The 15020-nt window shown below is 38.4% G+C and overlaps 1 protein-coding gene across 9 annotated transcripts in view; it reads left to right on the top strand.

Moving 5' to 3' along the window:
• The window catches only part of ARMH3 (armadillo like helical domain containing 3), a 177790-nt gene that overhangs the window by 1975 nt on the left and 160795 nt on the right, over positions 1 to 15020 (top strand). For 5 of the 9 annotated variants that reach the window (XR_003032881.2, XM_010820002.4, XM_002698448.6 and 2 more), the window contains exons 2-5: positions 10972 to 11084; positions 12177 to 12233; positions 12343 to 12489; positions 14395 to 14502. Coding sequence is in view for 8 of the 9 variants with exons in the window: in XM_010820002.4 (XP_010818304.1) it covers positions 10983 to 11084; positions 12177 to 12233; positions 12343 to 12489; positions 14395 to 14502 (414 nt within the window). In the remaining variant the exon portion in view is untranslated. Of the gene's footprint in view, positions 1 to 553; positions 767 to 6961; positions 10509 to 10971; positions 11085 to 12176; positions 12234 to 12342; positions 12490 to 14394; positions 14503 to 15020 lie in introns of those variants that run through there. The other 4 variants (XM_005225684.5, XM_024986074.2, XM_024986075.2 and 1 more) reach the window with 3 other exon arrangements.

Below are 15020 nucleotides of genomic sequence, written 5' to 3'. Positions count from 1 at the left end.
AAGCTTTCTAATTTGAGAAATTGAGTAAATGGGAATTTCATTGACCAGGATATGGATTAGAAAAAGTAGAGCAGATTTTTTAAAGGGTTGGGTGGCTTTGGAAAAGGTATAGTGGAGATAGTCTGGTATGCTGAGATCAAATTGATTGTGGAATATACCCATGGACATGTTAGTAGGCAGCTGGAAATAAGGAGGCCTGGTGAGCTTGATATTTTGGCGGTAGCTTGGAGGAAGGACATACATGAAAAAACTCCTGGGAAAATAATGTCTGTTTCTTTATAAGGAATTATTTGAATAGGCACTTCTTTCACTTAATAGTGAGCATCTCAAGGCAGGGACCATACTTCTAATTTTGTGTCCTTTTCCCCTTAGACCATGTTCATGTTATTATAACGTCTTGGTAAGTGTTAGTTGTTGAGCTAACAGGAAATCAATTTACTTTGCTAGGTTGCTGTTACCTTTTGTGCCTTCCTTTAAGAAGATTATGGGAGCCTGTCTTACAATTTTCATTTTATGCTTGGGTGGTATTCATGAGGCTTGTATTTTTCAACAGGAAAGGAGATGAAAAAGGTGTGAGTGACGTTGTGCTGCTTGAGGAAGTTCAGGGCTTGAGCAGGAGATAGACAATATTAATTTACAAGAGCTCCTGCTCTTGAGAAGAGGATTGTACAATGAATTCTTATCCTGGGAGCTGTCAGAAAAAGGTGATTTTCAATCACAGTTTCCTGAAATCCTGTCAGTTTGAAGTTGGTTCCTCCTCCTGAAGGTACAAGTGCATTCCTTCTTATGTAAAATCATTTAAAAGGGAACCTGAGATAGTCATGTTTGTTTAAACCTCTTCATCTCTATTACTAATTTGTGAAAGTAGGCAGACTTAGTAGATTCTGATGGGACCAGATTGAATTCTCTTCTATGGAGCTAGTTCATTTCTAGTAGGTATGACTACGACCGATAACCCAGAGTAGAGATTGGGGAAATCGTGGTTTCGCCACTTGCTGCTTAGTCTTGGGCAAGTCCCTGAGTTAATTCCACTTTCAAGTGTCAGCTAGACACCCATTCTGAGGTAAACACTGTACAGAGCATAGCAACACACACAAGATACAGATGCTGCCCCATAGTGGCTCGTGTGCTTATCACTGAATCAGGCCGGTTCTGTCCTAGCATCTAGAAAATAGGGGTGATGCTTGTCAGATGTAAAGTGGGAATGAATGTGATATGAATATCAGTTTGGAGTTTCCACAGAATTTTAACTGAATCTAGATTTTTAAATGTTCTACTAGTAAGCACTTTTTTTTTTTTTTTTTTTGCACTAACACGATATTCTCATAGAGCTACCAGAAAGATTTAGTGGCTTTACTACTTATTACTTGGGTAAAGTAAAATCCTCACCCTAAAATTATGGTATTAGTATCTACTTCATTTGCTTGTTGTAAGGATTAATACAGTATATTTAAATCACTTAGAACAGTGTCAAGTATATAGTGAGTACTCAGTAGTAGTATTTATCATCATATACCACCTTGAGTTGGAGGCTGTGCTCTGAAAGATATGGAGGAATGAATGATGAATTCCATCCCCAGTAATTAAAATAAAACAAATGATAGAACAGAAGGGTTGTGGCCTGTCGTGGAGTTCTCTATGAAGAGAATTTAGGGGGACTTCCCTGGAGATCCAATGGTTAAGACTTTGCGCTCCCACTTCAGGGTGGAAGGGTTGGATCCCTGGTTGGGGAACTAAGATCCCACATGCTATGTGGTGTGGCCAAAAAAAAAAAAGACCACGTGAAGGGGATTTAGAGAGGCAGCTTCAATAATGCAGGTCTCACTCTATTTTCATTTTGGGGGTGTAAAAGACTTGGAGTGACTAGCAGTAAAAGTCCATTAAAACAGAAAGGAGTTACATGCTGGTTTCAGACCCAGTCTGGGGGTAGAATTAGGGGAACCCATGTCCCATGCTGCTGAGATAAGGTATAACAGGGAGTCATGTGAAACATGAATATGTGAATCCAATTAGTGAGCTAAATCTTTGGGGCCTTCAGAAAGGAAGAGGCGATACAGGAGCTAGTTTGAGAAATTAAGGGTTGGGATTTGAAGGTAAAAACACCTTGCATTATAGTTTTAGTGTTTACCTTGGGAGGGTGGGATGCCTTACAAAAGGACATAGTGAGCAGATAACTTTTGCCTGAAAATTAAAAACACAAACCCTCACATCTAGAGGAACTAGGGAAATTTTTTAGGAGAGTCAGAAGACTATTTCTGACTTGGTAAACCTAATGTGTATTGGGTGAATGGCTCATGATCAGAGTGGAGTGGTGTTATCTGACTCAGCCACAACTTCTGGGCAGACAGGATTTTCATCTCCTTCAGGAGGCACTGTGGACTACTATAGTCAGTGTGTTCCATAGTGATCTTTCACAGATGGGCAAACAGAGGCTAAGATCCTGAGAAAAGGGGATGGTGTTGGTGAGTAATATGGGGAGAATGAGGTGGAAATAGGTGAGGATTGCTCCAGTGCCTTTCCTGGAGATGGCAGAAGTTTTATTCATCCTCTCAAAAATCTGTTCAGATGCTACTTTCTTTTGAAGGCTTGTTTTAAGGCTTAGATGAGTACTTCTCAAACTTTAGTGAACATCAGAGTTATTTGGGGCAGGGTCTTTTAATCTCGGCATTATTGACTTATTGGCCCAGATAATTCTTTGTGTGGTAACTGTCCTGTACACTTTAGGGTGTTTAGCATCATCCCTGGCCTCTACCCAGTAGATGCCAGTGGTACCTCCTGTCCCAGTTATGACAACCCAAAATACTTCCAGGCATCGACAGATGTCCCTTGGGAGCCAGAATTACCCCAATTCGGAACCACTGACTGGGGTCATTATTAGAATGTAGACCTCTAATCCTTATCTTTAAAAGTCTGTTTCAAGTTGGGAGAGGGGTTTAGAAGTCTACAGTTCCAGGAGGCATGCTAGGAGATTCTGAAACATGTGATCACAGCTCTGCAGGGTTAAACCGTTTTCATCTTTCTGTCTTGTTTTATAGTATCTTTACATTCATAATCAAGTTTTGGTGGAGAATTACCCTCAGAGCACTGACTTTGCTCAGTTAAGTTGTGTTAGTCACTCAGTTGTGTCCAACTCCTTGCAACCCCATGGACTGTAGCCTGCCAGGCTCCTCTGTCCATGGGATTCTCCAGGCAAGAATAGTGGAATGGGTTGCCATTCCTTTCTCCAGGATCAAACCACCCCAGGGATCGAACCTGGGTCTCCTGCATTGTAGGCAGATTCTTTACCATCTGAGCCACCAGGGAAGCCCTAGGTCAATTAAAATATAGTATCAATTAGATCCTATAGTGGATAGCAATGTATTTCAGCCTTTTTTTTCCCATTTATTATACTGAATACATCTATCAACTTGAGTAGACACTCAGAGTCTTCAATTTTTCCTTCTAAGTTTTCTACTATTTCATTGATTTGTCTATCTCTTTTTCACTTCACCATTATCTGTATTTATATACATATGCATGTGGCAGATCAGAGAAAGCAATGGCACCCCACTCCAGTACTCTTGTCTGGAAAATCCCATGGATGGAGGAGCCTGGTAGGCTGTAGTCCATGGGGTCGCTAAGAGTCGGACATGACTGAGCAACTTCCCTTTCACTTTTCGCTTTCATGCATTGGAGAAGGAAATGGCAACCCACTCCAGTGTTCTTGCCTGGAGAATCCCAAGGATGGGGGAGCCTGGTGGGCTTCCGTCTGTGGGGTTACACAGAGTCAGACACGACTGAGGCAACTTAGCAGCAGCAGCAGCGTGTGGCAGATAGTTCTCTTTTACTTCTTAGGATGGCACATCTACCTACAGGCAAACAAGTGATGAAACTCAAGATATCTGGATACCCTACAGTTTGTTCATTAAGGTCAGCAAGCATGTACTCTTCCTTCTCACTGACCTGGAACCTCTTCAGTTTCTCTGCAGATGCAGCTTTGTTTATGTGTGGGTTACTCTACTTCTGTTCAGTATACTCTATCTCTGCTCAGTATAGTATAGTGGTTAAGGGCTGAACTCAAACATCAAGCTCTCTGGGTTTGAGTCTCTACTTTGACTTATCCTGGCAAGTTTTTTTATTTTTGTTTTTTAACCACTTCATTCTTTAGTTTCCTTATTGTCAAGTTTCCTGGATCATAGGTTGTGAGGATAAAACTGTGTATAAAGTGCTTAGGACAGTGCTTGGTCTATAATAAGTGCTAAATAAGTGTCAACTCTTCAGTGGTTATTTTAGATCAGTGTCCTGTGTGTGCAAGTTGGAGTCCCTACTAGGCTTTGTTCTAATGTTCTGCATGGGTAGTGTTAAATTTTCACATATATATACATATATCTGTGTATATATGTGAACACATACATTATTTTGGATCGAGGAACAGTATACATAATGTGAAGTGTATGACTTGATAATTCTTTTACACATGTACATATTTATATGGCTTCCACTCAGGTCAAGATAGAGCACATTTCTGGTACCTCTGAAGGCTTCCTTATACTTCATCCCATTCATCTCCCTGCCCAGGGTAACAACTATTCTAATCTCTGTCCCCACAGATTAATTTTACCTTTTTGAGTTTCATATAAATGAAATCATTTAGTTTGTACTCATTTCTTTCAGACATTTTTTATTCAGTATCTATTAGTTTATCAATATTATTTCAATAGTTCTTTAAAATTTCTGTATAGTATTCTACTGTATATATTACACATGTATATACTATAATTTTCCCATTCTACTGCTAATGGACATTTGAATTCTCTTCATATATTTAAAAAAACTCACACTCAATAAACTTTACAAAAACCTTTCAAAAAAGGAATATTTATACTCTAGGCACTCTGGCATTGCTTTCTTTTATGGCCGTGATGTGTGGCATCAGGTTCTTAGTTCCCCAACCAGGGATTGAACCTGGGCCCCCTGCAATGGAAGCATGCAGCACTAACCACTGGACTGCCAAGGAATTCCCTGGCATTTCTGTTTCTTGAATGTGCCAAGTGTGTTCAAGTCTTGGGGCCTTTGAATTTGCTGTTGCCTCTATCTGGAACACTTTTCTCAAGATTTCTACGTGGCTGTTTTCTTCCTGTTAGTCTGATCTCAGTCCTCCTATCACTTTTCTTAGAGTCCTTCTTTAATTTGCTATCTGTAGTCCCCCTAGACAATTTGTCTTCAAGATACTTATCATTGTCTCAAGTTGTTTGTTGCCCTTCTTCCTCTACTAGAATGAAAGCTCTGAAAGCAGGGATCTTGTTTGTCTTGTTCACTGCTGTACCCTTAATGCTTAGCACCTGAAAGGTGATCAGTATTAGTATTGTTGAATGAATGAATGTATGCCTGATCTGTGCATATTTTTTTCTTCCTGGATGGTGGGCACATTTATTTTTATTAATTTTCCTTCTTTCCCTTTGTTCTTTTCTTTTACTTCTTTTTGTTTTCTTCCACACTGGTTGAAATGTTTTGAGATGTATTTCTGAGCATCTACCTACACTAGTGTTTTGGAGCCTCATCAAGCTGTGAAGTGAGGGTGATACTTGCTACCAGTCCATTACAAGTATGAACCTAAAACTCCAGATCATTACCCTGAAAGCCTATAGAGAGCCATTCCATACCCTCTTCCTATTTTTTTGAGATATGATTTTTCAGCTCAGATGGTAAAGAATCTGCTTACAGGGCAGGAAACCTGTGTTCAATTCCCAGGTTGGGAAGATCCCTTGGCAAAGGGAATGGCAACCCACTCCAATATTCTTGCCTTGAGGATCCCATGGACAGAGGAGCCTGGCAGACTACAGTGCAAGGGGTCCTACAGAGTCACACATGACTGAGTGACTAACACACACACACACACACACACACACACACAATTTATATTTAACACTGTATAACTTTAAGGTATACAATATGATTGTGAAATCATTACCAATGATAAAGTTAGTTAACACATCCATTACCTCACATGGTCACTTTTTTTTCTTTTTGGTGGTGAGAACATTTAAGATTTAATGTAGCAACTTTTAGATATATAATACAGTATTGTTAACTATAGTCACCAGGTTTTATGTTAGATTCCCAGAACTTATTTGTCTTATAACTAGAAGTTTGTACCCTTTGACCAGCATATCTTCATTTGCCCCATTCCCCATCCCTTGTGCAACCACCATCTAATCTACTCAATTTCTGTTTGTTTTGCTTTTTTAGATTCCACATGCAACAAACAATATTTGTCTTTATCTGACATTTTATTTAGCATACTGCCCTCAAGATTCATCTGTGTGGTTGCAAATGGCAAGATTGCCTTCTTTTTTATGGCTGAATAATATTCCACTGTATGTATATACCACCTTTTCTTTTTCCATTTGTCCAGTGATGGACACTTAGGTTATTTCCATGTTTTTTTTTTTTTTTTTTTAATTGTGAATAATGCTGCAGTGAACATGAGAGTGGATCTCTTCAAGATAGTGACTTTATTTTCTTCAGATATATATGGAAGTGGGAGTGCAGGGTCATATGGTAGTTTTATTTTTAGTACTTGAGGAACATCCATACTATTTTCTGTAGTGGCTGTACCAATTTACATCCCCACCAGCAGTGCACAGGGGTTCCCTTTTCTGTACATTCTTGCCATGGCTTCTTGCCATGGCTTTTGCTGTTGTTTGTTGTTCAGTCACTAAGTCATGTCCAACTCTTTGCGACCACATGGACTGTAGCATGCCAGTCTTCCCTGTCTTTCACTGTCTCCCAGAGTTTGCTCAAATTCATGTCCATTGAGCCAGTGATGCTGGGCTTCCCAGATGGTGCTAGTGGTAAAGAACCCGCCTGCCAATGCAGGTAGACGTAAGAAATGCAGGTTCTATCCCTAAGTCTAGAAGATCCCCTAGAGAAGGGCATGGCAACCCACTCCAGTATTCTTGCCTGGAGAATTCCATGGATAGAGGAGCCTGGTATGCTGTAGTCCAGAGGGTTGCGCAGAGTCGGACACAACTGAAGTGACTGAGCATGCGGGCACACACGAATCAGTGATGCTATCTAATCATCTCCTCTGCCACCTTCTTCTCCTCCTTCCTTCAGTCTTTCCCAGCATCAGGGTCTTTTCCAGTGAGTTGGCTCTTTGCATCAGGTAGCCAAAATAGTAGAGCTTCAGCTTCAGCATTAGTCCTTCCAATGAATATTCAAGGTTGATTAACTTTAAGATTGACTGGTTTGATCTCCTTGTAGTCCAAAATACTTTTTAAGAGTCTTCTCCAGCACCACAACTCGAAGGCATCAATTCTTTGGCTCTCAGCCTTCTTGCAGTCCAACGCATATTGGCAAATTGAAGCCAGGAAGAGAAAGGAAACTTATAGAATGAGTGTATAATAGTCGGGACCAAGACCAAAGACTTTTTTAGATATTTTTCCCAGTTTTATTGAGAAATAATTGACATACATCACTGTGTAAGTTTAAGGTGTACAACGTGATGGTTTGATTTATGTATATTGTGAAATGATTACCTCACCTTCATCATCTCATATAGATACAATACCAAGACTTTAATAGATTAACTGATCACTTTGGAAATCAGAGTGAATTTCTATTAAGTTAATTTTCTGATACTGGAGTTGGCATATATTGTGCTTAAGAAGACAATAAAATAAATGAGTAACTTGTTAAGTGTAACTAACATTCCTTGCCTGTGAAACACTGGAAGTATTTGACTTTAGGTTTTAAAATCTTGATATTTAATTGTTTTATACTGTAGGGGTGTGAAGTGACATGCATTTAAGAAGTCTGTAGCTGGATTGCTTTAAGATATAGTTCTTATTGTATGACTTGGGTCTTTCAGAGAGAAGTTGTATGCAGGTCATGGGACCAGCAGTTCCTGAGGTTTAGGAATGAAAGACTTCATTGATTTACCATTGAGTTTGGGGGATTTGAAGCCATTCCTAAGTTTGGTGGTAGGTGAAATTAGCATTGAAAAGTTGCCTGATTATTTTTTATTACTTTGTCTACTATATCTTGTTTCTCAGAAACTGTGTTCACGCCTAAGATGACATTTCTCACAGAAAAGGATTGCTGTGGCTTTGCTGTATTTGCTTCTTCACTAGAAGGATTTAAAAGCCCAGACCAACAGAGATCATAGTGTAGTCATAGAATGCTTCTTTCTGTTCCTTGTAGTCCACAGCATTTGCTTTGTACTTTAACTCTATTTATTTCTCACAGTTTACCTTGTGCTTTGGGTTCTGGTGGCTCAGATGGTAAAGAATCTGCCTGCAGTGTGAGACTTGGGTTGGGTGCTGGGTCAGGAAGATCCCCTGGAGAAGAGCATGGCAACCCACTCTGGTATTCGTGTCTGAAAATTCCATGGGCAGAGAAGCCTGGTGGGCCACAGTCCATGGGTCACAAAGAGTGGGATGGGACTGAGCGACTTAACACTTCATGGGTTGTTCTGTGCCTGTCTCTGCTAATAGATTTGAGCTCCTAGAGGATCCAGTTCGGAGTTTCCCTTTTGTAACTCCTTAGTGCCTCAGTTAGAGCTTTACAGTATTTAGGTGTTCCTTTTGTGCTTGTGGTATTTCAGGGATGCTGAGAGAATCATTAGATAATATGTCTAGTCCAGTCCTCTAGTTTTACTTGTAAGGAAACTGAGAAGCACAATGATTTACTCAGTGTCATCTAGTTGGTTGGGAGAGCTGTGTTCTAGTCTCAGTTCTGCTGGTTGTTTGTTCCGTTATGTCTGGCTGCTGCTCAGCTGCTACTGGTTCTCTCTACAATAGGGGAAGATTGTGAAAGAGGAAAGAGACACTGGGAGGATATAAACAGATTACACTTACATTACTGATGTACTGCAATTTACTGTTCTACCAGTCAGATATTTTACTTTCAAATTTGAGAGCACAGGCTTCGTTTTCTGAGACCCCAGAAAGACTTTTTTTAAGAGTTCTACACTTCTTCTAGTTTGCATTCTAGATACCCTTCTTTGTTGTGCTCATTGGGTAGAGGTGCTGGCAAAAGGAGCAGACTTTTATGTTGTCAGTTTCCAGTCACACTTCAGACAGCTTGGGTGGTAAATTCCAGGTGCCTGTGATGATGACAGAGAATAATGAGTTGAGGCCCTTCGTTGAATTTCCCCCTGCTCCAGATGAAAGGAGAGTGATGAAAAGAATTTAATTTCTTAGGAAATTTGGTACTTTCGGTTGAAATTGTTTTTCCTTCCTCTCCTATTCCCTTTTGCTTATTAGAAAGTATTGATTCTGAAATAGAGAAAGTGAGTTTATTAGATTTGGGTTGGACATTGATTAGCTGTAACCTAATTATAAATCCTCAGAAGGAGATGTTTGTAAACATGTGCTTTTCACATCCAGGCACTTTGGTTCCCACTATTCCTGTTAATCAACTGGTTGAAGCTGAGCACATGAAAGATCTATATCCACTAAGCTTAGAATTGCATTGCTTTTGATTTATTTTAATAGGATCCTCTTGATTTCCAATTTATTTTCCCCCATAAGGACATCTTCCTCTTGACAACCTATTTAAAAGACACAGGAATGTTTTGAATGGAGCCTCTATTTCATGCTTTAAGGCAAAGCCATGATCAATATAGTGTAAATTGCCTGAAAGAATCTTCTCTTTTTTTGTTGTTGTTATTTTTTTCTTCAGTTTTCTCTGGATCATAAAGGAATAAGAGGTCTTAGTGAGCGTTTGATAGAGATAGGTCTAATTAAAATTTTAGGTTAGACGTAGGATTTCTCAGTGACAAGCATATACTGAGCATTTACTGCTAACCAAGTGCTTATGAATAAGGTATAAGATACAGTCCCTGTGCTAAGGATGCATAACATCTAGTGAGGAAATTTTCTGTGCTTTTAGAGCTCAAAAATGCATCTCCTTTGGGGCTGTATGTATTAGAGAAAGATGATATCTGAGACAGAGTCTTTTATGCTGTTAGATTCATCTCTTCCTTAAAGTTTTGATTTTGATTTGAAACATAGTGTATATTTTCCAAATGTCATTGAACAAGATTAATTTTCTGCTGCTTTGGATTTGTCTGAAAGTGAAATCAGTCTCCTCACTACCATCCATACTTGCCATTGGATAAAATTAAGTTTCACAACTAAAGCCTAAGATTTAAGGGAAAGAGAGGAATTTTGTCAACAGAAGAAAAAATTTGGGAAGTGAGAGAATGTGTGTAAATCCATGTGGAGACCTGTGGCATTTCAAGTTCTCACTTGGAAAAAATTGAGGATTCCTTGAGGCAAGATGGGAAAATTTGGGCATGATTTGTGGAACTGCTTTTATAGAGAGTTAAAAAATACACTGAAGTTATATATATGTATATATAGAATTAAATTTGAAGGGAGTTATATTTGGTTATTTTGAAATTAATTTAATTTTTGGTCTTTTAACTACTGTTTTCTGCCTTGGGTTTCTTTGCAGAGGAATTTCTGAAGACAGTCAAGTCCAGTGTGATTTATGTGGCAGTGAAGGCCAAGTACTTTGCAGTGAGGAGGACCTACTTACTTTGGGGAAATCAATGGAGCACATCAGTCTGCAGCACACTTCCTGCCTTAATGGTCTTAAGCTCGATCAATATTTGAAATTTAACTTCACCATTAGTCTGTGGGCAGTGTGTGCTTTGCAGCCTTTCCTCCATCAACCTCAAATATATGACAAGACCTATTACAGATGGAGCTAGTTACACTTTCCTGCTTGGTTTTGGATCTTCTTTAAGTCTTGTCCACTGGCATGTTTTAAGGATGTAAAATGTGTTTTGCTGTAGACCAAGTTATGATTTAAACCTTGAAATTACCTGGTCAGAGGAGGGGATGTTGGACAAATGCACAAAATCTATAGCATGGTTATTTATCATTTCTTCTTCCTAAAAAATTTCCCATCAAGAGGTAGTTCAATAGCCTCTCCAACATCTTAGCATTTCTGGCACTAACTGTGGCTTTCTTTTGACAGATTCTCTCACCATGGCACAGGTAGAGAAACGAGGGGGTTTGCTCCGGAAATCTTCAGCCTCCAAAAAACCATTGAAGGAAAAAGTGGTGCTGATGTATGATGAGATCTTCATGGTAAGGCCTGGAGCTCTGACATTTTTCACAGATTGACTCCTTAGTTTCTTGTTCCAAAATGAGAATTAATCTCACCTCTGCCTGCTACTGTCTAGTTCTTCAGAGGGAAAAAGAGAACAACGGTGAGAGTAAGCTTTCTCGTAGAAATTATGATCATGTGTTAATTAATATAGATTGTTATTATGTTGTTCTTATAGATTGTTGCCTCTAGCTGGATAAAACAATTGAAAGAGGATGGCTGTTTCTGAATATATTTAAGAGTTGTCGTCCTTATGATTTGACTTAAGGACCTTTCTATCCTAGATGTCCCTTGAAGTTCCCTTTGGCCCTAGAATTCTATGGTCCAGATATTTTAAAAAGATGCACTGTTACATTCTGTCTCAAGTTGTTAGTGGATAGAACAATTGCTTAGTTAGATTGTCTCATCCTCCAACTCTATGAGATGACTAAGGAATTATTAGCAATTAGATTGGGGATTTTTTTGGGTCTTCAGAACTGTATTGACCATGGTCTAGGCCGGTGTTGTAAAATATAACCTATCATGGAAGTTTAGAGTAATTAGATACCCTGCATATGTACTTAATTTCTGAAATCTTGGTCATAAGTAGTACATGTAAACATGTAAAACATGTTATTCTTGTAAAAGGAGTTGCATATCTTGTGTAATTCTGTGGACTTTCTTTCCTAAAAGGAGAACAGTGATAATATTTACCCTACCTGGCTCACCGGGCTGTTGTATTTCATGTATGTGAATGGGCTTGAAAACTGAGCACCCATAAAAGTACAGTGGGGATGTATCAGAATATAACTGGTTCTTCACTTCTCGTTAAGAAGAGGAAGATTTGAGGGAGATTCTTTGAGTTATTTAACTTCTGGTACAGGGAATATGTATCCATGTACAATGTCTTCCATTTGGGGAACCCCCCAAAAATTGTTCCCCGTTACAGCTGTTTGGAGTGACCAAGCATTTTCAGAGTTAATTGTGAGAGGTAAGATTGACCCTGTGAAAGACATGTAGTGACTCTTTCAAATGTGTTCTTAATGCTTTGGTGTTAGCTGGGTATACTGAATCTACTTATCTTCTGGTTTCAGACAGAGGACCCTAGTAAGTGCAGTCCTCGGTTTTGGGAGGAGCTCTTCCTCATGAAGGTAAGACTTGGTGGCCTCTGTGGATTTTCCTGGTAACTGAGATTGCCTTCACATATGTTCTAGGCGCTACACTAAAAATGTACTCAGGCCCTTATTGTTTCCATGTTAGGTGAATTTAGAATACCTGGAAGGCAAGTTGGAATCTCTTGATGGTGAGGAGTTAATGAAAATCAAGGACAATATTAATTGCTTATTTCAACACTGCATCCAGGCTCTGGGAGAGGAACATCCAATTCGAGTGGTTAATGCATTGCAGGTACATGGCTGGGAGACTGGGGAAGTCTTGTTTATAAACTGTAATACATCTATTGGAACTTGAGGAACCTAAAATTACCCTTAGGCTTGAGGCTTTTTTCCCTTTATTTCTTTAACCAAACATCTATGCTATATTTGATTTAGCTATCTTCCTGGTTAAGCAAATGGACACCTATAGGAGTAATCTTGTCCATTTGTATAATTTGATCTAATGCCAAGGTGGATTGTTTGACAGAATTTTTATTATTACTTGAAGGAAAGTAAAAGAGAGAAGAAACTCCAGAAAGGATGCTTAGTCTACAGCAAAAATCATAAGACTTTCTTAATTAAATAAATATTGTTTTTTTATATAAACAGTATTTTCTCACTAGACCAAGAGTTCTTATTCTGAGGTTTCAGAAGGTCCTTGACTCCCTGTAGTTTTATGTAATATTTTATGTGTATATGTACATTATGTGTATATGTACATTTTTTTGGAGAGAGGGCTTTCATCAGATTCTCAAAAGGGTCGGTAACTCTTGTTTTTAGAATCATTGTTCTTAATGCTAAGTGGCATTATCATGCGGAAGATTCATGAATAATTATTTCTTGAATTACTGTTATGCCTAACACTGAGGTGGTGGGATACATTATAGTCTTCTTGAGGGTAAAGATGGTTTTATTCAATACTTCGTTCCTGGTGTGTACATCAGTGCCTGGCAGGTAGCATTCTAGAAGTAAATTTTTTTTGAAAGAATAAGGGGCAAAATTTCTAAAGTTTATAGTTTAGTAGCTCCAGTGTAGCCTAGATTGAGCTGAGTACCTGGGGTAGTGATTGACAAGCTTAGAATATGAAGAAGTCATGACAGTGTAAAGAATTTTATTGGAACTTTTGATAGATCGGGTTTAAGTTTCTAACTTACAAGTTGGGCAGATCAGTTTGTGACCTCCAATTTTCTCATTTGTAGAATGTAGAAATTATCTTTTGAGCTGATGCCCCAGAAAGAAGGACCATGTTTATCCTGTATCTTTCTTAACTTTTGGACAGTAAATTCTATATTTGGAGCATCATAGTTGTCAGGACCTCTTCACTGCAAATTGAAATGAAAGTTGGAAATTGTACTTCCTGTAATTACAGTGACTTGCTGTGGGGGCATGAATTGTAAACTTTTTAGTTCAGTGGAAATATATTGACATTAAGTCACTTGGTGAACCATAGAATTATAGTATGTATTGTAATAATTGATATTTATTGAGCTTTAACAAAGTTAAGTTCCAGGCTATTCCAGGAATTTTAACACAGTTCCAAGGACTATTCTAAGTGCTTTACAGTACTAATTCACATAGTCTTCACATCATCCTTATGAGATTAATGCTATTATTATCCCATTGTATAGATGAGAAAAATGAAGCACTGAAAAGTTAACTGATTTGTCCAGGCTCACACAGTTAGTAAGTAGTGGATGGGGATTGTAATGAATTTTTAAGATTTAAATTGATCAGTTGTTATCATACAGGGTCTTCTATAGTTATTAAAAATAATTACTAAAGGTGATAAGCTATTATGTAAATTCTAAAATTAATTTTAAATAAGGGAAAGCTCTATCAACCCTATGATTCAAGCTCAAAAATGGTTTCTTATTTTTGAAAATCACCTTCCAATCTTTGTCTGCAGTGTTATTTTTAAAAAGTGGATGGCCAGAAAAGAATAAAAAAGATGACAGTTTCAGATGCTATTTGTCTTTTAATTTCTAGATTTTGCACATATTAAGACCCTGACTGCATTCTGGAGCTCAGAGCATAGAGCAGTTGATTGTCAGCTATATGAAGAGAAGGTTCTGAGGTTGTAGTGTGAGGCTACTGATCCAATGCCCTTCGCATTTTGAGACTTTCTTTCTAGAAAGAATTCTTTCTCTCATCTCTGCAGACCTTGTGTGCACTCATTCGAGGAGTCCATCAAAAGAATAAGTCTACCTCTGGGTTTGACATTATCAACATGCTGATGGGCTTTGACAAGGCGGAGCTGTGCATGAAGGTGAGGCATAAGCTGCAGATGTGCCTGTGGGTGTCTGCTTCTGACAGCTGTTGAGGAATACCATCTGCAGACAGTTAAATGTTTTAGACATTTAACTCAGATAGACATAGATGATTGAATTGGCCTTGAATTTGGATATTTTTACAGATTTGGTTTATCCTTTAATAAAGGAAAATTTGAAGTTCAGATTTGTATTGAGGCTTCCTTTCCATGTAGGATAAAGACTGAGCAGCTTGTGATTTACATCATGATCATACATTCTTAAAAGCATGTAAGAATTTAAATAGAAGGTAACAAATTAATACACAAGGATACTTTAGTTCTAAACTTTTAAGTTTTCTTATTTAACACAGTGACTTTATCAGAATTTTTGTTTCTACTGTTTGATGCCTTTTGAGAAATAGTGTTATCAGTATGTAATTCACACGTCATACAGTTCATCCTTTTATGGTGTATAACCAGTAGTTTTTAGTATATTCATGGAGTTGCACAACCATCACCACTGTTAATTCAGAACA

The sequence above is a fragment of the Bos taurus genome, chromosome 26 (genome assembly GCF_002263795.3).
Source record: "Bos taurus isolate L1 Dominette 01449 registration number 42190680 breed Hereford chromosome 26, ARS-UCD2.0, whole genome shotgun sequence".
Lineage (NCBI taxonomy): Eukaryota > Metazoa > Chordata > Mammalia > Artiodactyla > Bovidae > Bos > Bos taurus.
The sequence above is the reverse complement of the archived record's forward strand: the minus strand, read 5'-3'. Positions and strand labels throughout refer to the sequence as shown.